At 34.6% G+C, this 23,926-nt stretch overlaps 1 protein-coding gene across 1 annotated transcript in view; it reads left to right on the forward strand.

The window, feature by feature from the left end:
- The first annotated feature begins 209 nt into the window (after window positions 1-209).
- LOC123535372 (SH2B adapter protein 1-like) overlaps window positions 210-23,926 on the forward strand; it is a 33,169-nt gene continuing 9,452 nt past the window's right edge. Inside the window, exons 1-6 of the mRNA XM_045318010.2 lie at window positions 210-1,148; window positions 14,518-14,619; window positions 15,940-16,076; window positions 17,502-17,554; window positions 19,039-19,167; window positions 20,585-20,790. Coding sequence (XP_045173945.2) covers window positions 312-1,148; window positions 14,518-14,619; window positions 15,940-16,076; window positions 17,502-17,554; window positions 19,039-19,167; window positions 20,585-20,790 — 1,464 coding nt within the window. The 5' untranslated portion in view covers window positions 210-311. The remainder of the gene's footprint in view (window positions 1,149-14,517; window positions 14,620-15,939; window positions 16,077-17,501; window positions 17,555-19,038; window positions 19,168-20,584; window positions 20,791-23,926) is intronic.

Consider the following 23,926-nt stretch of genomic DNA (forward strand, 5'->3'; position numbering starts at 1 on the left):
ATGAATTATTATTTTCCATCGAGTTATGAGAATATATAATAACTCGATGGAAAATAATAATTCATCTATTTCTGTTTCTGCAAGTATTTTATCTCTGGCATAAATTAATAGACTCATTACGCCCTATTTCCTTACATTACGCTTTATTTTGCTGCATTACTCTACATTACTGTCAAAGGCAAACCGGTGCGCATACATTCCGCGCATATTGATATGTTGTTTGTCTTCCGGCGTGAAATTTGACATATTTTTCACTTGTTGTAAAATTTCATTGTTTTTAGGATTTAATGCTGTGATATGCAGATCAAAATATGGATTCATTATCCTTTGATGTAGGAGCGTCTCCCCACCGGCCTGGATGGATGGAATTTTGTGATAAACATGCAAGAACTTCAGCCGAAGATTTTTTTGAGAGCTTCCTGGTATTTCTTAAGGCCCATCCCACTTCTGAATTTAGACCTAGAGAACCCATTGATTATGCTAGGAAGTTTGTAGAACTATTCCTCCAGCATTTTGAGCATAGAATAAATAAAGGTGCCCACTCAAAAGACAATGAAACAGCTCGTAAAGAGATGGCAATTGAAGGTCCTGAAATGTGGTTGAATAGGAATGAGGCAGGATCAGAAAGTTCCGCTATTAATGGTGTGGATGGGCCGGCATCACTTGCTAGATCGAATCATGATGACCGTGATATTTTCGATGATGAACATAGTGTTCACAATGACGCATTAGAACACGATAATTCTGGTTTCACATCGGAAACTCAAAATTCTAGCATGGTCTCACCAGCATTGAAATCAAAAGGAAGCATTTTAAAACGTTTTTCATTTCGGAAAATTAAACAACGGGGGTTATTCAAACAAAATTCTGAAGAAATGGAATTAGCATCTGGATCTTCAGATAATTATTCACGGGAAAAACATTTAAATGAACAGAAGCAAAGCAAACGCAATAAGAGGCTTCATAAAGAATCTAAGCACAAACTGACTCCTAACTTACCGCACTCAGTTGGAGAAGTTAAAAAAGAAGGAATTGTTTATGTTTTAACAGGAGAAGACTCTAGAGGAAAATCTCGTTGGGAGAAGACCCGATTAGTTTTGTTAAAAACAGATACAAGTTATCTGTTGGAATTTTATTCTCCACCAAAGGTAATACTGTCACTATGTAGTCATAATAATGTACCAGAATGTCATATTATACCAACTTATCTTTAATTAGCCAAATCTAGCAAAATTTAAAACCTCGTCAAGACCAGGGTATGGCAGGTAGAAAGTTTGACCTGGTACACAGAGTGGCAGACATAAAAACGACTGACCCAGAGGTATTGCTCATGTCAGATGGTCTTTGATACACAATGTAGTTTTTACTCAGTAACTTAAAATGCTTTGACCTGCTTTCAGTGATAAAAAATTTAAACTTATAAATTAAAGGATGATTGCAAATGATCCTTAAATGGTACTTGGATTTCGTGTCTGTAATTAGGTCAAAGTCACAGTGACTGTCAGACTGAAAACAGTCTGCGGTCAGTAACTGGAGAAAACTCTGGAGCCCTTACTTTGTAAGACTTTTATAAGATGTTTGCTTGTAAGTATTGACTATATAGTATACTCATTTTGTTCTTGAGGTCAGTAAGTCAAATGACAAGGTCACAGTAACTTCACATTTAAAGGTTTTGTACTGCTTTGGCCCAGGACTTTGAACTTCATAGATTGATAGAATGATTATCTGGGGTCAGGAGATGAACACTTGTTTTGAGATGGTAGGTCCATGTCACATTATATGCCACCAAAAATGGTTTCTGATCATAGCTTAGGCCTACAGTCATCAAGCTTCATTGTGTTATAATTGTCTGTGTTCAGTAGATGACTCCAATTGCAGGTCAAAGGTCAAGGTTGCATGGACCTTGAAACTAAAAATGGTTTTGGATCAAAGTAATTTGTATCAGACTTTTTACAATTAAGGACTGGAAAACCAAATTTATCTCAAAGAGGTCAAGGTCACTGTGACCTTGAAGGTCATAACCAATCAAAATCTTCTGTGAAAAGGTTGACCAAGCCTATTCCATAATTGACACTATTTTTTAAAAGAGAATTTTCACTCCTGAATTTGGAATAATTAGAGTTAAAAGTAATTAATGCTGCCAAAAATAAATGAGATTTTTATAGGAAAATTAAATGCACCATCATATCAATTTCTGGTCTTTATCAGCAATTATTTAATCAAGTAAATACATTGGGCTGACTGAGAATTTAAGTGATGCAGTTTTTAAAACAGCCATTTCCACAACAACAAAAAAAAAAGTGAAAAATAGAAACAGACCTTTGACATGTGGTTAAAATAACTAGATCTAGTATCAATCAGGAAAAAAAATAAATATAAATTTATTGCCTTTTAAAATAACTAGAATTACAATGTAAGTATCAGTCGGGAAAAAAATGAATACTAGTATAATTTTATTGGCTTTTAAATGGTCAGCATGATATTTTGTTTATGTCACCCAAAAAGGGTACATTCTACAGCTCCTTAAATTGCAAAATATACTAGTTATGCCAATAATCAGTAAGGATCATGACTGCTGTTGTTGAGTGGATTTACAGTTTGAACCATTTTTTTTGTGAAATTTGATCACAGCAAGAGGTGAATGCCAGCCTTTTAAAAGTTTTATCATAGATAACATATGCCACATGCTAGAAAAGAAATTTTAAATTTCCATTTCAAATTAACAGAAAATAAATGTCCCTGTTTGAACATGCTTTATCTGCAGTCTAGACTGGCATCAGTCCTTAGAGTCATTTGGCCATAAAATCAATCCTCTCTGATACCACTTTCTAAGAAATTTACAATATCTCTTGCCTCTGTCTCTAACGAGCCTAGAGAGAAAATGTTTTTCTGAGAAAATAATTTAGTGTGAGTGTGAAGAAATTAATATTATTACAGACTATTAAATTTTGAACAGACTTTGTAAGTCTATCTGCAGTCCAATTTGAAACAAAAGTTTCCTTCCTTTAAAGCTTTCTTTTAGTGTATAGCTACATAAATAAATGTAAATAAACTGTAAAATATTTTCTGTTTTAAGTGTTCAGCAAGTTTTTGTGCCATTTTCAGGACAAAGTTACACGTACCATTCAATTTTGCCCCTTGGAATAAAAAAAAAATTGCAACATTTTCAAATAAATTAATCAAATTTGCCTTATTAAAAAGCTAGATAAGGTTGCTACGTATGCATTGATGTTCTACATAGTTAACATGTTTTGAAACCTTGTGCAGTGTATAGCAAAAGAGTCATTTAGGTACTTTTTATCTCCTGTTAGTATTTAAACTTCCTTTTTCACATGCAATTTGTAGATGATGAATCACTTCTTCAAAGCAATAGATTTCTGTGAATTAAACCTACCTTAACATCTAAATAGCAGGAAGAAGTCTGTCATGTATCATTATGTAAATTATAATGATAGCTTGAAATGTTGTATGTTTTAACTTAATTTTAAAGCAGCTTTTTCAGACATTTTATACAAAACAAACTTTTATACCAAAAAGCCATAAAATAAGAGTGACCTGTACAAATTTTTTGACCATAACAAGCAAATGGCTCAAGTGGCAATTGACATCATGACCCCTGCGATATACTTTTTGCAAGATAGCCCACTAATTTACTTTAGGATAGTGCAGAAGGGTCAATAAATTAATGCAATATAATGCTTTGGAAATAGTGGACAAAATTTCTTGCCTTTCTACTAAAATCTAACACTTACTTTCACCCATTTCAGTACTTTTCAGTGTTATATTAAATACATTTTATGCCAGACTTGGTGGAATTGAACATGTTGAAAAGTTTCACCCCAACTGTGGGCGACTAGCTTTAAGTGCACTGTGCATTGTAGACATCCTACATAAATGGTTCATTATCTCACAACAGCTTGTCTCTTAACCAGGCCTTCTTTTTGTTGAAATGCAAGGTCCCACCAACAGAAGTGTAATCACAGAAAATTGTCTAAATTGGGGAAAATTGAAACTTAAATCTAAAATACATGTTACATATATAGAAATATTGGATGGCATTTTGTATACTTTTTAGCAGTTTACTTACCTAAATACTATTAGTACCAAAAGCATTACAAACACTGTCAAACAGTCTTTTGGGAATTTAATAGTAAAAATCAAAAAGGGTGGAAAATATACCCTTTTTTACTTTCAAAGTTGAAACTCGCTGCCTCATCTTCCTTTTTCTGGAGATGTCTTTGCAGGTAGAACAGGTCTGCTTAACTGGGAACAGTTGGTTCAAGATGCATACATGTGTTGTATGTGTTTAAGCCATACAATGGACTTTCAGTGTCTTCTTGCCTGAATAATGCCCATGGGTGTCTATAATCATTTTCCATCCTTCAAACTGGAAAGTCACATTTTATTTCAACCTATGATCTTGACTGTAAACTGAATTTAAAACAACAAAAAATTGAAACTGAAAATAATCTGACAGGAAAGGTAATTGTGTCCTGAACTTGATAGGAATTTCCTGAAGCTTGCAAGGGAGTGTTCTGAAAATCGAAAGCTGATTTCTTCTGAAACTTGGTTGAAGAGAACTCTTTAAACTTTGAGTTGGATGGTAACATTAAACTAAATGGTAGGGAATTTGTCATGAAACCTACTGTAGTAGGGAATTTACACTAAAACTTTGTATTGAAGTCATGAAACTTGGTAGTCAGTGGATATGTTGGGAACTTGGCGGGGGACAGGTCATAGAACTTGGAAGGGGAACATTTAATAGGGAAATGTATGTGATAAAATGTGGACATAGTTTTTGTCTTCCTTGGCGGTTATTTAAACACCTTTTTTTCTGTTTGTTTACTTTATGTCTGAACATAAATCATTTGTGGTTAAGTTATTTTTTTGTAAGCATTTCCAAAAACTTCGGGTTTAAATAAAGGCCTAAAAAACACACACAAACAAAGACTATAATGCCTGCTGCATGGGACAATTTAAAAAAAGAAAGAAAGAAAACAATATCATTTGACAGCATTTTTTTTATTGAAGAATATCTCTTACAAGCCTTTCTATGACTGTTTTCAATATGTCTTATTATAATTCAAATGCTGCAGTAAAAAAATAGATAATAAGATTGTAAACAACAAAATAAGAGATGAAATCTATTTCATGGCAGAAATAGCAGAAAAAAAAACTCATGGCAGAAATAGCAGTAAAAAAACATTCTTCATGTCATGGCCACATTAGCGTTGGATTTGTACCCTTTTCAAGATATGGTATGTACAGTATTTTCAAATAAGAATGTGTAATTTTGATTTGGATAACTTTTAATAGATAATTTTATTATCTTTAAAATGATATATTGCATCAATAATCAGTTAAATTGTCATAAATGACTTAACCCTTAGCCTGCTGGCGGCAGATGATTCTGCCTTTGCGACCAGTGCAGACCAAGATCAGCCTGCACATCCGTGCAGTCTGATCATGGTCTGCACTGTTCGCTATTCAGTCAGTAAATTTTCAGTGAAAAACCCCTTTGAATAATAAGTGGTACTGTCCAAATTGAAAGATGGACCAGTCCATTATAGAAATTTAGCAGGGAAAGGGTTAATAAAAAGTGACTCATAGCCCTTTACAAAAATGCTTAATTTTGAATTTATCACAAAAAGTCTTGTTTTACATAATTCCGTTTCATTTTCTTGCTTTTCTTTATTTTTGTAGAATATGAAAAAATGCTTGGAACACCTATCAATGAATATTTTAGTGATAAAGTGCATTTTACTCATCAAAAATCATTAACCCTTAGTCTGCTGGCGGCAAGTCAGATTTGCCTTAGCGACCAGTGCAGACCAAGATCCGTGCAGGCTGATCATGGTCTGTACTGTTCGCTATTCAGCAAGTATTAATGTTCAATGAACAACCCTTTGAATAAGTGGTGCTGCCCAAACAGAATGATGGACCAGTGTTTTTTAAAATTTTAGCAGGTGAGGGTTAAAGAATTTGTTGTATGAAATGTTAGCATTTTTTTAGCTCATTTATTCTAATAAACTTTTTTGAGAGACTGAGTATTGGAATTTAAAGGCCGAGTTTCATCCAAAAATAAGTCAAGGTCAGTTTTATAGGAGTGTAACTTTAGGTTAAATCTTAAAAGATGGTTATCATTTTCAATATAATTATAAGTAATGGATAGCCAGCCATAAAAATAGCAAATGGTAATGACCTGTCATTCCGTCAGATGTTTTGCCAGGGGCTTGTAAGATAAAGAAAACTTGGTGTAAACAACACAGTAAATATTGTAAAATGGCTCTGTCTAAAACTTCTGTTTATTATGTACAAATTGATTAATTCTTTCTGAAGATGTCTTAAACAGCAAAGTTTAATGTAAATTTCTTTTCAATGATTACCGGTATATTATTCTTAAATTTAGGATAGCAGTATTTGTTTATTAAGTGTTAAATAAAGCGTTAGCTTTTTCATTTTTTTAACAGTTACTGTTGACTCATAAATATTCATGTGAGACAATTTTATTATAGATTTCATTGTTTTAATCCACAAAATTTAATCCTAACAAACAAATAAAATTCCAGTTCATTTAAAAGTTGACATCCAGGAAATTGCTGTTTTCGTCAAAAACCATGAAATTTTATGTCCACGAAATTTAATTACATGATTATAAAGTAAATATTTATCAGCATTGTAGATTCAAAGGGAAGAATTAAACTTAAACTGAATCAAATTTATGTTGATTTTCTTTTTTTTCTTTTGTATTCATGGACAGTTTGGTGTATGGCTTGTACATTTAACTAGTCTGGCTACCGACTAGATGATCTTTTTTTTTTTTTTAGAAGAATTTTTACAAATATCTAATTTTTTGTTCACCCACTTTTTTGTGGGTGAGTAGCTTTAACAACATCCAATAAATGTAAGTTCTCATAGTGTCACGTTCATCCCACTGATTTTGAAATTGATACGATTTTGATTATGCAACGTCCTTGAGACTGACATGTGAAAATCACCGAGATCAAAGACTATTTTGTTTTTCTTACCAACTTGCAACCTTGTATTATAAAATCTTAAAACATCAAAAAATAAAAAATAAACACACAGGTACAGAGGTATTTTATTGTGTTATTTCATGTGTTTTATTTTTTCCCCGAGGGAGGCCAGGACCTTCATCTGTAGAAGGGACCCACCCACCCCAAAAAACACACAAGCTAAGAACTAGGAAGGAATGCCTTTTCTCATTCCCTTAATAAGATTTTAGCCCTGGCTTAGCATAAAACAGTTGAAAGTAACTTTAAGTTAAAGTATATTACTATATTGCTTTTAAATTGTTTTTTAAGTATTTAGGCTCAGGGCTTCATTTAAAAAATTGAGGCCTATTTTGAACTACTTGCTTCTCGCCACTGTTGGTTCTAAACCAAGAAAAGTTTGTGCAACTAACCAGCTTGATGCCTGTCCTGAGTCTGAAAAAGGCACTGAGACTCACACCTTTGGTCTTTCTCCACCCTTGAAGGCTGGGATGTCACCATTTCACCTGAAATTGAGTGCTTTCGACTTCTTAAAACCTATGAAAAGCAAAGAAATATTGAATAAAAGGATCCAGGAAAATAATTTTGACAAGGGAAAATGAATTCAAAGTATTACCATGAAAGGAAATTATATTAGAGGAAGTTTTAGATGTATACCGGTAAAGCTTAAATTTTGGGTAGTTTTACATTGATTTAGCATAAATTTTGAGAATATTAAACAGGATAATTGGTAAGAGTCACATGTAAAGAGAATATCAATAAATTTGATCTAAAAAGAATAAAAAAAATATATCCAAAATTGAGGCCACTCACCCATAGTAGTGGTCAATTTTTTCAACCAGGTTTGGGTTTGTAGGTAATCACTAGTCATTTTCACACTACCCATATTTTATGGCAGTCTGAGAGAAACCCTTTTTGCCCTAAAATGTGTGAATTGAGTTTAGGTTTACAAAAGTCTTTTTATGAAGATTTCAAGATTTAATTTTTTAACAAAATTGTTTTTCTTTTGAGATTTTGAAAATTGTAATATGATAATCAATTTAATATTATGTTCTGTGCAGACTGATCCATTTTTTTATTCAAAAATTAATTTGTTTGGAATATTTTAACTTCAACAATTTGATTTTCTTCTAAGGTATTCTGACTTTTATAACAATACAACATTAAATGGAGCATCCCATGGTGAAGCCATAACAGAATATTATATTTTGAAATATTAACTTTTCCTATTACTGCCGTTTTGAGTTCTTAAGAATGAGTGTCAATTATTGTTTTAAGTGAATAAAGTGTTACAAACAAAAAAGAAAAAAACAGTTTATCATCATCTGTCCTGTCATTATTACTTTTTAATAGGTTACACATCATAAATTACCGGTAAGTGTTATTTTATGTTTCGCAACTTTTGCCCACTTAGTCACTATCGTTTAATAAATATTTTAAATGAATAAGGTAATAAAAAAAAATTGTTTACCTTTTGATCGAAATTGGGAAATTACTGATAACAAGTTAAAAACAATTTACATGTTTATATATGATATAGGTTGACTTCGTTTTTGAGATACGATTGTTTTTTCGTACCTGGTACATTGTAATGACTTGTTCTATTATCTTGGTGTAGGCTAGGATTTAGTCAGATGGCAAAAACAGCTCTTATTAATAAATATTAAAGTTATAATGTATCTGTCAAAATTTGTTAAGTGACTTGTTTGTACCAAAAGTTAGCTTTTTCTCTGATCAGCTGTGAATTGATTGGGAAAGAACAAACGAGCACTGCTGTGCAGAAAACCAGTGTTACAGCATTGCGACCAGCAAGGATCCAGATCAGTGCACATCTCTGCTATTTGTTTATCCCCACATCCATACTGTACATTTATCCCCACATCCATACTGTTTGTCTATCTCCACAATCCATACTGTTTGTTTATCCCCACATCCATACTGTTTGTCTATCTCCACAATCCATACTGTTTGTTTATCCCCACATCCATACTGTATATTTATCCAGTATCCCCTCATCCATACTGTCTGTTTATCCCCACATCCATACTATCTGTTTATCCCAACATCCATACTGTCTGTTTATCCCAACATCCATACTGTCTGTTTATCCCCACATCCATACTGTCTGTTTATCCCCACATCCGTACTGTCTGTTTATCCCAACATCCATACTGTTTGTTTATCCCCACATCCATACTGTTTGTTTATCCCCCACATCCATTGTATACTGTTTGTATCCCAAAATCCATACTATTCATTTAATCCTCTCATCCATACTGTGAGTTTATCCCACATCCATATTCCATACTATGCATTTATCCCCACATCAGTACTTTACATTTATCCCCATAGTCATACTGTTTGTTATCCCCTTATCCATACTGTGAATTTATCCTCACATCCATACCATGCATTTATCCCTACATCCATACTGCTTGTTTATCTGCACATCCATACTGTTTGATAATATCCCCACAACCATATTGTTTGTTTATCCGCACATCCATACTGTTTGATAATATCCCCACAACCGTATTGTTTGTTTATCCCCGCATCCATACAGTTTGATAATATCCCCACATCCATAATACTGTTTGTTTATCCCCACATCCATACTGTTTGATAATATCCCCACATCCATAATACTGTTTGTTTATCCCCACATCCATACTGTTTGATAATATCCCCACATCCATACTGTTTGTTTATCCCCACATCCATACTGTTTATTTACTGGTAATCCCCACATCCATACTGTTTGTTTACCCCCTCATCCATACTGTTTATTTACTGGTAATCCCCACATCCATACTGTTTGTTTACCCCCTCATCCATACTGTTTATTTACTGGTAATCCCCACATCCATACTGTTTGTTTATCCCCACATCCATACTGTTTATTTACTGGTAATCCCCACATCCATACTGTTTGTTTACCCCCTCATCCATACTGTTTATTTACTGGTAATCCCCACATCCATACTGTTTGTTTACCCCCACATCCATACTGTTTATTTACTGGTAATCCTCACATCCGTACTGTTTGTTTATCCCCACATCCATACTGTTTATTTACTGGTAATCCCCACATCAATACTGTTTATTTACTGGTAATCCCCACATCCATACTGTTTGTTTATCCCCTCATCCGTACTGTTTGTTTATCCCCACATCTATACTTTGTGTATATCCCCACATCCATACTATTTGTTTATCATTTTCAGTGCTTGTATGCAACTAATTTAAAAATAAGAAAACAGTAATGGATCCAGGTCAAAACCATAACAACACTTTCACAAATTCACACACAGCAGCACTTAGGTTATACTCCTGAAGCACTTGTGTATTTGATCCTTCTGAAGGGCCCACCAAAGCCCATGAAGACACCATGGCGACCCATCATCACAAATTGCCTGAGTTTTTGAAACTGTTATGAAGAGGGATCATTTTGCCTTCACTTTCAGTTATAATAAACTTTTGATCATTGAAGTGAAAGGACCCTATAACATATTTTAGCTGTGTTAGATAGAAGTATTCAAAGTGTTAAGGCAGTTTACCACAGAGCTTTCAATGTATTCTTTGGAAAGGACTGCAACTTTTGGTTTCTTCAACAATTTGAAGGCTAGCTTGTCCTTTTAGCTCAGTAGACTGTACAAGACTATGACTTGTGAAGGGCACAAGTTTGATCCCTGTACAAGGCACATCATCATCATTGTTTGCAATTGGACAAAAGACAAATTGGGTCTGGAGTCATTTGTCCTCTTCTAATGTGGGGATGTTGTCAGTTACTTGTGGAGAACAACATTTTTTGTACAGAGTCCAGGGTTAATGACTGCTGTTACATAACTGAGGTACTGTTATAAAACTGTATATTAAGATCAAAACACCAGTCAGCAATTTGACCAAACATACACATCCAAAGTTCTTCCTCCCTCATGTATGATGTAGGTAAAGAAGTTGTCAGGTAACTAGTACAAAAAAGCTACATGTAGTACAGAATTCAATAACAGTCTGGTACTAGTGATATATATCATGTATACAACAAACAAACAGGCATGATTTTCTTGTTTGAATTATATTACTTACTGAGCGGCAAACTTCCTCATGGTCATTCTACATGATGTCTTGCTGTGAAACTCAATTTCTGTCACACAATAACAGTGTCTTTCAGACAGTTCCTAATCAACACAGAATTTTCCAATCACCTTTCTCTGCAGGCTGCATTGTTAGTTTGTCTAGATATTTTCCCCCAAGGACATGATGACATTAAGAAATACAGTTGTTGTAAACATGTTAATCCTTCTATGAAGATAGTTCTATACATGTATATTAGAAAATATATATAAGTGGTAAAAACAAAAAGATAAAGTGGTGCATCATTATGAATATACTATTTCATATGAATGAGATTTTGGACCATTTTTAGCTGGACTATACGAAGTATATGGAGAGCTGTCCTACTCAAACCCATCGTCGGCGTCTTTCAGTGTACCCACCTTGGTTAAAGTTTTTTTATGCCCCCGAAGGGAGGCATATAATTTTTGAATTGCTGTCAGTCTGTCGGTCTGTCCACAATTTTCGTGTCCGGTCCATATCTTTGTCATCGATGGATGGATTTTCAAATAACTTGGCATGAATATGTACCACAGTAAGACAACGTGTCGCGCGCAAGACCCATGTCCGTAGCTCAAAGGTCAAGGTCACACTTAGACATTAAAGGATAGTGCATTGATGGGCGTGTCCGGTCCATATCTTTGTCATCGATGGATGGATTTTCAAATAACTTGGCATGAATGTGTACCACAGTAAGACGACGTGTCATGCGCAAGACCCAAGTCCGTAGCTCAAAGGTCAAGGTCACACTTAGACGTTAAAGGATAGTGCATTGATGGGCATGTCCGGTCCATATCTTTGTCATCGATGGATGGATTTTCAAATAACTTGGCATAAATGTGTACCACAGTAAGACGACGTGTCGCGCTTAAGACCCAGGTCTGTAGCTCAAAGGTCAAGGTCAAACTTAGACATTAAAGGATAGTGCATTGATGGGCATGTCCAGCCCATATCTTTGTCATCGATGGATGGATTTTCAATTAACTTGGGATGAATGTGTACCACAGTAAGACGAAGACCCAGGTTTGTAGCTCAGAGGTCAAGGTCACACTTAGACGTTAAAGGATAGTGCATTGATGGGCTTGTCCGGTCCATATCTTTGTCATTGATGGATGGATTTTCAAATAACTTGGCATGAATGTGTACCACAGTAAGACGACGTGTCACACGCAAGACCCAATCTGACTAAAGTACTTGATCTTCTAAACGAAGATCTGAGAACGGCCTATTCACATTCGTCTTCTGTATATTTTGGATTTCCATTATTGCTATTTTTATGTTATCCAATCAGACGACTTGTTCGATTGTCAAAGGATAAGAAAAATATGCGGTTATTCCTGGACTCGAACCCGGGACCCCTCGATTACAAAGCAAGTGGCCTACCGACTGAGCTAACCGGCTATCTGATACATTACGACATAAGAATTGTAAATATCAAAAGTCAATGCTACATGTAGATTTGCAAGATGTTGTAAGCTAGGCTCTGATTGGCTAGAGAAAGAGCCGTCAGAACGAGGCAATGAATAGGTCGTTTTCAGATCCTATGCGTAGCGTAATAGGATATGTACTTTAGTCAGATTGACGCAAGACCCAGGTCCGTAGCTCAAAGGTCAAGGTCACACTTAGACGTTCAAGGTCATTTTTCATGATAGTGCATTGATTGGCATGTCCGGTCCATATCTTTGTCATTCATGCATGGATTTTAAAATAACTATGCATGAATGTGTGACACAGTAAGACGACATGTCGCGCGCAAGACCCAGCTCCGTAGGTCAAAGGTCCTAAACTCTAACATCAGCTATAACTATCAGTGCTCCAGCTAGGATTAAAAAAGGGCAGGGTGCTGGCACTGAAAAGGGCACTTCCGGGGTGGTGGTCGGTCCGGGAACGTGCTCCCCTGGGAAAAAATATAACTGGTCCATGCATACAGTGCATTTTAACATACTTTAGGCATGGAATTTGGCATAATTTAGGCATGTTTTTTTGGCACACTTTAGGTATGGTCTTTTAATAGGCTATGTCTGTCATATCTAGTGCACCTGATTATTAACTAAAATTTCTGCTGTTTGTATTTTACTTGGCATTGATTTTCAACTTGTAACATTTCTTTGTAATTGCATACTGAATAAAAATATCTGTGTTTAGGCCTATTTACTTGTTACAATTTCAGTACACATCTTCTCCATGTAGGCTACTTGATATTTATAAATTTATATGTGCAAACTGTTTTAACACTAAGGTTCAATGATTTTAATGCTAGTGGAGCAGTCTAAAATATCATGGTCTGCCTCGGGCACGATTACAGCAGGTAATTGTTTAATTGTTTGCTAATTATGTCAATGCCCCCCGGCGTGTATCACTCGATAAAAAGGGGGCAATAAAGCAGGGTATTATAATCATTGAGGCAAAACAGGGAAGTTTGGCTAAAAAAAGGAATGAATGGTTGTAAAACGGGCAGGGTGCCTGGCGGGGCAACAGGGCGGAACGAATTTCGGAACGGGCGATGCGCCCTGCTGTAAATAGCTAGCTGGAGCACTGACTATTCATTCAAAGTGCCATCGGGGGCATGTGTCATCCTATGGAGACAGCTCTTGTTTTACACTAAGTCTTTCTCTTTTTTTCTTGTTATCTCTGTAATTATATAATGGATTTGCTTTAAACTTAAAATAGTTATTCATCATCATCACCCACATCATATGGCACAAGGGCCATAACTCTCACACCAATATTTCATGAATTATTCCCACTTTTACTTAGAATTTAAGGTTAAAGTTTTTATGCACTTTCACTCTGTCCTAAAAGGATTTAATTCAAACTGAAAGAAATTGTTCCACATCATCTGCCACATCATAATTTGTTTGATACAAGGACCATTACTCTGGTACTAATATTTAATGAATTATCTCCCCTTTTACTTAGAGTTTCAGGTTAAAGTTTTTATGCACTTTCACTTTATCTCAGTAATTACTTAATGGATTTGATTCAAACTTAAAATTTTTGACACAGACTCAAGCTATTGTGCAATATCTTCATCCACCATTAAAGTCATTAAACACTCCTGTGACAGCTCCAGTTTCTTCAGATGTGCCCAGTTTCACTATCCAGCATTGAAATAGTCGAGCATGCTTCTCTTGTGACAGCTCTTGTTTCTTACTTTTTCTGCCTTTTTCCTGACCAGTATTTTTTTTTTGGTCACCAAAAAAAGCTAGAAATTAATCTAAATCCGATAATTGGCAATTTTTGAAACCCTGATTATTTGTCATTTTATCCAGAAAATTTGGGCTTATTCTACAATGTCATGAATGTAGGAATATTGATCTATATTTTGTGTTGTTTATTCCTTGTTCAGACATTGATATTTTACAGTATTATGTTATTCTGCATATTTCAGTCTGTGAAGCCAAAGTCAGGACTTTTCTGTTTCCTAATAACTGAAGCCAGAGTGACAACAGCACTGGAAATGCCGGATCATGAACATGCATTTGTTCTTAAGGTACACCAATATGTTTAATAAGATCTAGCTTGTAGTAGTTTATGAAATTATGCCCCCACACATTTATGTGGGTGGAGGGGCAATGGTGTTGCTGCTTTCCGTATGTCCTGAAATCTTGTGTGTCCAACTCCTCCCACATTATTAGACTGATTTGCTTCAAAGTTTTGCAGATGAACAAGCGCTAGTTACTGATTATATGATAATTTTTTTATCATTTCATATTAATTATGTTTGATAACTGGATTTCAAACCAATTCTAAAACCCAGGTTACAGGTGTTTGGTCAAATCTGCTGCCATAGGGATTCCAACTGAAAACCTCCAGTTTCAGGGGTTTAGTAATTATTAAAGTAGAAAGTTGATCGGTGTTTGGGAGTTCTCCCATTAAGAACTCTGTTTGTTAAAAGAAAGTAACCAGGGCTTCAGACCACTATAGCAGGGTGAAATCTTCTCCCTCCTGCCCTGGCCCAAGACCTTAATCATTAATGAAACCCATGCAGTACTATAGGAGCTGAGGCCTCCATCAAATCCTACTGGTGTTGTCATGTGATGAAGCAATACCGAGCTGGCTTGCAGATGGTCTTCGGTTTTACATGCCAAAACTAATATCCAGAGGGTCACCTGAATTCTTTATCCATCATCAATTAGAACATAGGAGGTCAACATTTTGCCTGAACTGAGTCATTGTGCTTTATTGACCAAACCAGTTTAGGAGCCTAAAAGGAATTAAAAGAAAAAATCCTTTTGGCTACTGAGTAACAATATTACATGACCATAATTTATTATGTGTGATTGAAAATTTGGTTTTGAAATATAATTTAAAAAGGACAGTGTTAAAGGTTACGAAATTGCCAATTGTTATTTCTGGTTTACTAACTTAAGCTTCTGACTGGTAAAGGCAGTTTGTCAATTCTGCACAATTTGTAATGTATTCTCAGTATAATGTTTTCGGCATTCACCGGTATGAAAGCCAGGTGTGAATAATCTGACTTTTATTGTTGTCCGAAAAATGCAAAAATGCCATGTATGAATACAAAATTGCATGAAAATTACCAATTGCCATTGCCAGTCCCATACCTTAATCCTTAGCCTGCTGATGGCAATTGATTCTGCCTTTGTGATCAGTGCAGACCAAGATCAGCCTGCACATCCGTGCAGTCTGATCATGGTCTGCACTGTTCGCTATTCAGTCAGTATCTTTTTGGCAAGGACCCCTTTTAACAGTTAATGGAACTGTCCGAATTGAAAGATGGACAAGTTCATTATAGAAATTTAGCAGGATAAGGGATAATAATTTTAACATAATATTGTCTTTGTTAAAGGGCCAGGGTACTACAGAATATGTGATAGAGGCAACATCTCACAGTGAAATGATGTCATGGTTGATGGAACTGAAAGTTTGTATTTCACCTGAACCGCCAAGAGACATTGGTGAGGCAGATGATCTAGGACCATCAGCGTAAGTTCTAAAGCTTGAGATGAACATAATCGTTATAAATGTATAAGTATCATTTTAGAAGAAAAAATTGTGTTAAAAGTAGTGATAAAATTTCATGAATACAGGTTGATTTATATACAATAACTAACATTTTTCAAATTTCAAAAAGGGCCTTCATGGCCATGTAAGGTTCCTGACTTCAAGTCACTTGCCCCCAACCACTGTACCTGGTTCGAAGCCTTGTTTCTGGGGAAGAATTCTTAAATGTGCGGAAGCTGTCAAACTGGCTTGTGGAAGATTGATGGTTTTACCAGGTTGCCTGACAATGCTTGAAATAATGCTTGGAGAAGCCTCCATGGTGTAGTGTCAAGATCATTGACTTAAAATCACTCGCCTATCATCTGCATTGGTTCAAACCTCAGTTTGGATGTTAAAGTTTTCATGTGAGGAAGCCATCTAGCTGACTAAGGGAAAGTACAGTAGGTGGTTCTACCCAGGTACCAGCCCATGCATGAGACAATGTGAAGAGGGGCATTGTGGGATCTTTGTCTACCATGGAAAGCTATAGAAGTTGCATTGTGACCTAAAGTTTGATGGTGTGACTCAAATCCTAGCCAAAAAAAAGAGAAGAAAGAATTAATGCTCTGAGGGGCACCTGGGGTCATCCTCTTCCCTCAAAAAGCTTGCAGGTCACTGTTACAGTAACGTCTGATTGTACATGTGTTACGTTAAACTTGGACCCAAAAAACATTCAAGTTTCAATTAGTGATTTACATGTACAACAACATTTAAGGTTTTGAGAAAAGAATATTTCAGTATTGAAATGTGTTCAGTTTTCGTACTAGTTATTTCAAGAATAAGTGTTACTTTTGCTGATATAAACTAAAGGTTGGGTATATTAAATGACCCTTTTAAATTGATTTCAAACATTTTTTGCATTGCTTAATTTTGAATACTGTAAGACCGAATGCTGGTTGCTTTTCATAACTGTTTTAAAATTTGGAAGTAGTCTGTGAATGTTGGTGAAGAAAACAAGGCCATTTGTGGTGACATTAACTAATTCTACACGATTCACAACAGATTTACAATCATACAATTTAAAATGATGTTAAAATCTTCTGAAATGTTTAGAATACCATTTACTGCAGTTTCTTTTGACAGTTAAGTAGTACCTCTTTCTTTTATACAAATGACTGAACAGGAAACTGTGTTTACTCCATGTTTGTTTAATGGAGTTACAGTGGTTTTCTGTTCAACCTTCAATATACAGAATTGGTAAAAGGTAAATTGCCATTGTTAGTTACAATATAAACATCCAATTTATTTCAGTTCATATTACCTTGCATGTTTAGAAATTACTGTATTCTAGGATTTATTTTTTTTTGTTCAGATAAATGATATGCATAGAAATATTGTCAGTCGTCTTATGTTTGGAAATATTTTCAGGCGGCCAAGATTACCCTCGGCACCTAGTGGTACTATAAACAGAGTGAATGCTGGTAAGTTTACTTCTTAGAGAGGGTGTGATTCATAATTTGGGTTCAGAGCTTTTCATCTGGCAATTGGGCAGAGGTCTTGACTATTTAACTTTGGAAATTCCAAGCCTGAATTGCCCATTTTGGGGAAAAGGCATTTCTGTGAAATAGGGTCTTTTGTTCTTTCTGTGACAGAGGCTGAGATTTTGTGGTCTCCCAATCTAAAAGTGACTCATTATTTCCAATTTGTGTAGTAAAGTTCCCAGATTCCACAACACAACTAACTTCTTACGTATTTTAGGGAAAATGATCTTTTTTAAAATTGGGAAGTGGCTGAATATTCACCTGTGTTATATAGGGATTAAGGATGACTACCCGTAATAGGCCTCAATTTCACCAAAAGTGTACATACAACTTGATAATGTAAACTTTGAAAATGTCAAACGATAGAAATAAGGTGCATATTGGCAAGTTATATAGTGACAGAAGTTCTCAAAAATTTCCTTAAGATTATCTCCCCTGATAATTTTGGTTTTTCAAGAGTTATCTTCCCTGAAAACTAGAAAAAAATAATTTTCTCCTTTTCCCTACGGTGAATTTTAGATTTCTTTTTGATATTTGTATCAGAATCATATAATGCAGCTTTCTACCGCAAAATTTTCTCAAAACTCAAGCTCAGATTCTCATTATCAAAGAAATTATATATTTCCCATAGGCATCAATGTTAACTTCAATACCGATTATCTCCCCCAAAAATGATAAAATTCGAAAAATCTCTCGGTGAAACATTTTTAATTTTGAATATCTTTAAAGTGACCAAATTTCATTAAAATATTACCATCCAGTTACAAGATATGAAATATGGCTATTACACCATGTTATCCTTAAAAGTGCAGAGACTCAAGGATTTTGTGTACAGACACTGACATTAAGGAGGGCAAAAGAAAATGTACTTGAATGTGGTCTTAAATTCACATGTTATATAATGCACTTTCAGATTTCTTATTCAGAAATGTCACTTTAAGTTGTCTTTAACCTTTAACCAGCTGGCGGCAAGTCATTTTGCCTATGCGACCAGTGCAGACGAAGATCAGCCTGCGTGTCCATGCAGGCTGATCATGGTCTGCACTGTTCCTTATTCAGCTAGTAAATATTCAGTAAACACCCCTTCAAGTGATAAATGACATTGCCATAATTGAATGATGGACCATTCAAATTTAGAAATTTAGCAAGCTAAAGGTTAAAGCAAGTTTGTTTACATAAAATTTTGCATTTTGGACCAAGTCTGCTTTTTTTGTGGGGGCATGACGTGGAGGATTTTAATTTCAAAGATAAAATAAACAGGAACTTTATTTGTACAATTTGATTTAACTTTATAGATTGACACAACCACCAAGTCAACAGTAGACAGTCCCCCCTGTATTACAGTTATATTGATTTTACTGAAATCAGCAAAAAGCGATAATAGTTTTCTTCTTTTCACAATCTATTTACGTATTTCTCTGCAGATTCACCTGTGATTGGCCCATCCCACCGAAGTTCATCCCAAGGAAGTGTTTCAAGTAACCCACCAGAAATACCGCCAAGGCCTGCTGGTTCAAGCCCACGTTCATTTAACTACCCACAAGGATATGATGGTATTTAACTTATTTGTTGTGAATAGAGTTTTAGGTTTGAAAGTTTTCTTTGAAGTCCCATTCTCAGAAGAAGAAAAAGCTATATGTATCTGAAATATTTGGAGACAGTGAACCTACAGTTTGGTTCATTTGCCAATTCTAGTATTTCAGAGCTTCTCAAAAATTTCATCCTTACTTTTAAAGAAACTAATGTAAGTTAGGTGTGGTCAAACCTTTATTAAGGTGTCTGTCACAGGAGCAACTTACTTGGCTACCTAAGGCAGGCAGATGTTTAAGACAAGTTTAACTTAGAAGAAAAAATCAATACCCGTATGGGAGTTAGCTGATTGGCTGCTTAAGGCAAGTGGCCGATTATACATGTTGCCAATAAAAGTGGGTTCAGGTTTATGTATCATACTGAAGATCTCCAGTGGCGGAAGTTGGAACATTTTTAAGATGCTTTGAATCAGTATGTTATTTTAGCCAAGTGTATTTCTCAAAAAAAAATTAATATTTTCAAATAGTCTTGTTCTTTTAAAGGGACTAACCCACACATTTAAGGCGAAAAATAATTTCTCTTAAAAGTTCATAAGAAGTGAGTGCTCTGAAAGTGACTGGTGGTACAAAGTTATTGACATATTAAGTTTTTTGCAAGATATTCTATTAAATAATGCAAATTTATTGTGCAGATCTTGAGATGGTAGTAAGTTGTGTCAACGTTTGTGAAATAATGCAGAAAATTTACATCCTTCATGCACTTATACCATGTTGAAGATTTCACCCAAACTGGTGGGGAGTAGCTTTAAAACTGTACATCATTTTCTGATGAGCATATGTTTGGAAGTTGGCAGTTACTTGTGGAGAACAGGTTTATACTGGTACAAAAACCAGATACACTGGTTAGGTTAACTGCCCGCTGTTTCGTAACTGAAATACTTTTGAAAAATGGCGTTAAATCCAAAGCAAACAAGCAAACAAACAAACAAACAAAATTTCTTAAGTAGAAGTTATTTTGAAAGTTTTATAAGAATCAGATATTATAACTAAGAAGTCAGACTTGTACAATTTGAAAAATAAAAATACATGTACTGGAGTTTGATAATAAAATTGAAGTGATTTAATAAATATTAAACCATATTAGGAAGAAGGTAAGTCAAACAGAATTGTAGTGCTATCAAATCAAGAGTTGACTAGAGTATATAGGAAATACACATTATCCAATATCAAGCATGTTCCCTTTCTCAATATTGATTTAACTTCTAAATTTCTTGAAAAACAATTTTATAACCTCGACTCTGGAGTTATATTTAGAACACCTGTTTAGTTCTCATTATATGAAGCATTTGCTGAACCAGTTGTAGGAAATGGCACCATTTTACACCACCACACCCTTCCTCTTTGTTGTTGTTAATAATCATGTACTGTTGGTTTTCTATAGATCACCATGATAGCATATCTGGAGAGTACAATATTGATCAGATGCTTCGAGAGTACCCATGGTTCCATGGTACGCTAAGTCGTCTGGAGGCGGCCCAGCTGGTGCTTCAACAAGGGTCAACCGGTCATGGTGTGTTCCTTGTTAGACAGAGTGAAACTAGAAAAGGAGAATATGTTCTTACATTTAATTTTCAAGCTAGGGCTAAGGTAAGAATGACATATAAATTTCTGTCAGTCTCAAAGTTACCGTCTATTTTCGCTTATAAGGCGCACTTCGCTTATAAGACGCACCCCGACATCCAACATGCAATCTGGGGTATAACAAGATATGAAATATAGTTACTTTCCTTCATACATAAGCAAACAAACAAATATAGTTCAGTTCTGAATTGTGATGTTAGAAAAGATTGAAATTTTTTCAGGGAATTTCGAAATGAGACAATAGTAAAACAAGGAAGTATTTTTATAAATTCACAAGTATAAGTTAAATTTAATTGCTAAGAGTTTGGTTGTATTGAAGTGAATCTGAAGTGTCTTAGTCAAATTTGTTCATGTCAATGTTTGGTATATCAAAATAGAAATAAGATCATTGCTCACTTAAAGGCATGATAGTTTGTTGCAACTTCATATAATTTCAGATTGCTTAGTATACCAATTTTTAAAATGTGTAGAAAAGATTGTATGTTCACGTAATAAATTTTATTATATACATATACTTTGAGATAATTAAAATTCATGTGGGAATAATTTTTGTGAATTTTTGGGGTTGTGTCAGCACACAAAATTAATTCCCAGTAAACAAGCAAAATTCCCGTGACTTCTATCTTGATGAAATAAAATGGAAATCCACAAATTGATATCCCAATGAAATAGCAATTTTGGACAAAACCATAAACATTTACTTCCACAAAATTGGATGATTTTACAGTGTATGAGGATACTTCAACACATATAGCAAAAAAAAGTCAGTCCAAAGTCTCAGTTTTAAGTCAAATTCTGGTTATCTTGAAGTAAAATGCTTGGTCTATTTGAATTTAAGATATGAACCGCGCCATGAGAAAACCAACATAGTGGCTTTGCGACCAGCATGGATCCAGACCAGCCTGCGCATCCGCGCAGTCTGGTCAGGATCCGTGCTGTTCGCCAACAGTTTCTCTAATTGCAATAGTCTTTGAAAGCGAACAGCATGGATCCTGACCAGGCTGCGCGCATGCACAGGCTGGTCTGGATCCATGCTGGTCGCAAAGCCACTATGTTGGTTTTCTTGTGGTGTGGCTCATATTGAGTTTCAACTGTATTTATGAATATGTTAGGACAGTGAACTTTATCTATATAGATAATGCGTCATTTATGGCATTCTTTGAATAAAAAAGTTTCTGATTTACAATATCAATTTATTCATAACGGCTTGAATGGTTTTCATAATGTCATTCTCCATACATAAATGAGGCAGCAGTTGAAGTAGGCTCATTTCGTATACAAAGTTAATTGTATCGTGAAAGGGATTGGGTAATATTTTTTGTCAATAGTTTTATTTGAAAATTCATACTATTGAATAATGATATAAATGTTAAACATGCATGAATTCTTGCGTAGGTTGAGTTTAGAAATTTTGAATGTAAAATGTCTGATTATTTCAAGCTAAAAAAGCTTTTGATAAAGCTATTTTAGGAGTCAAAATTATTCCTTAGGCCAGGAAAAAAATCCTTTCTCGTGCCATATCAGTTGGTGTATTTTTTCTGTTATTTAAGGAATGTACTGCATTTTTTTCACGAAATGTACCCTTAATATATCTATATAAAAGAAATAATGAAATGTAGTGTAGAAATTGTGTGTCATTATCATGGGTGACACATTTTCAGTTTTGTCTGGGAAAAAAATGAAACCTTGAATTCTTGTTGGCAAGAAATCTCTTTTTATACCCCCACCAAACATGTTTTTATACCCTCACCAAACATGTTTGGGGGGGGGGCTATATAGGAGTCAGTTTTGTCGCGTCGCGTCGCGAAATCTATTATCTCAGTTATAACTAAATGGATTTGATTCAAACTTAAAATAGATGTTCAGCCTTATCACCCACATCATGTGAAACAAGGTGCATAACTCTGACACCAAGTTTTCATGAATTATGTCCCCTTTTACTTAGAATTTAAGGTTAATTTTGTTGTATTTTCACTATATCTCAGTTACTAAATGGATTTGATTCAAACTTAAAATAGTTGTTCCACCTCATCACCCACATCATGTGACACAAGGTGCATAACTCTGACATCAATTTTTCATGAATTATGCCCCTTTTTACTTAGAATTTAAGGTTAATTTTTATGTATTTTCTTTATATCTGAGTTACTACTGAATGGATTTGATTCAAACTTTAAATAGATGTTCCACCTCATCACCCACATCATGTGACACAAGATGCATAACTCTGACACCAATTTTTTTTTAATTATGTCCCCTTTTACTTAGAATTTAAGGTTAATTTTGATGTATTTTCACTATATCTCATTCTGATTGGCTTAGAGCCAAAGGGAAGTAACCTTTTTTAACTTTTATACTGAGTTTCTTCCCCTTAAATTCCAGGAATTAGTCTATTTTTAGAAATCCTATTTTTAGATTTTCAATATTTTAGGTATTTTTCTAACTTTTTTATTATAAGTCTTATGTAAAAAGTAAATACATTTTCTGTAACATGGGTCGGTAAGACACTTTTTTGTATTCACTTTTAGTGTATCTCTAATAGAGATTTTTTATATTTACTAGTATTACTATACTAGTATTATACTAGTATTACTTATGTGGAATCCCAGGATGAAGTACTCCAAAGACGAGTAAAATTCTTTTTAAGTATTAAGCTTTTTTTGACATTTTTATATTATTCTAAGTATTTTTAAGATTTCTTATGGTTGCCATTCTTCTGTGACAAGACCGTATGGTGGGGGTATGAGTCACTCCTGTGACAGTTCTAGTTTTTCCAAACCAAATAAAACGGCACCGTATTTAGATATCACAATAGTTTAGTCATAACAAAGGATTTTCCAGTATTATTTTATCAACAGGCGGAAAAAATTGAAAACGGTTCCATAAAGAGTTGTAAATCTAACATGCCTTGAGAATCAGATATTTAGAGTTCTCTCCCTTGAGTGAGATAATGCAGTGAGATAATGAAACAAAAAAAAATCTGTTTTAAAAGAAATGTGTCAACAGACAACACTGGTATGAAACTTTCAAAATAGTACTAAAATTTATATTTATTACATTCTACAAGCTTGGGAAGCATTCAAAAGAATAAGTACATGATATTTGGTCACTATGAATTGTTTGTAATTTTAGCTTTGATGAA

Source organism: Mercenaria mercenaria, chromosome 12 (assembly GCF_021730395.1).
Source record: "Mercenaria mercenaria strain notata chromosome 12, MADL_Memer_1, whole genome shotgun sequence".
NCBI lineage: Eukaryota > Metazoa > Mollusca > Bivalvia > Venerida > Veneridae > Mercenaria > Mercenaria mercenaria.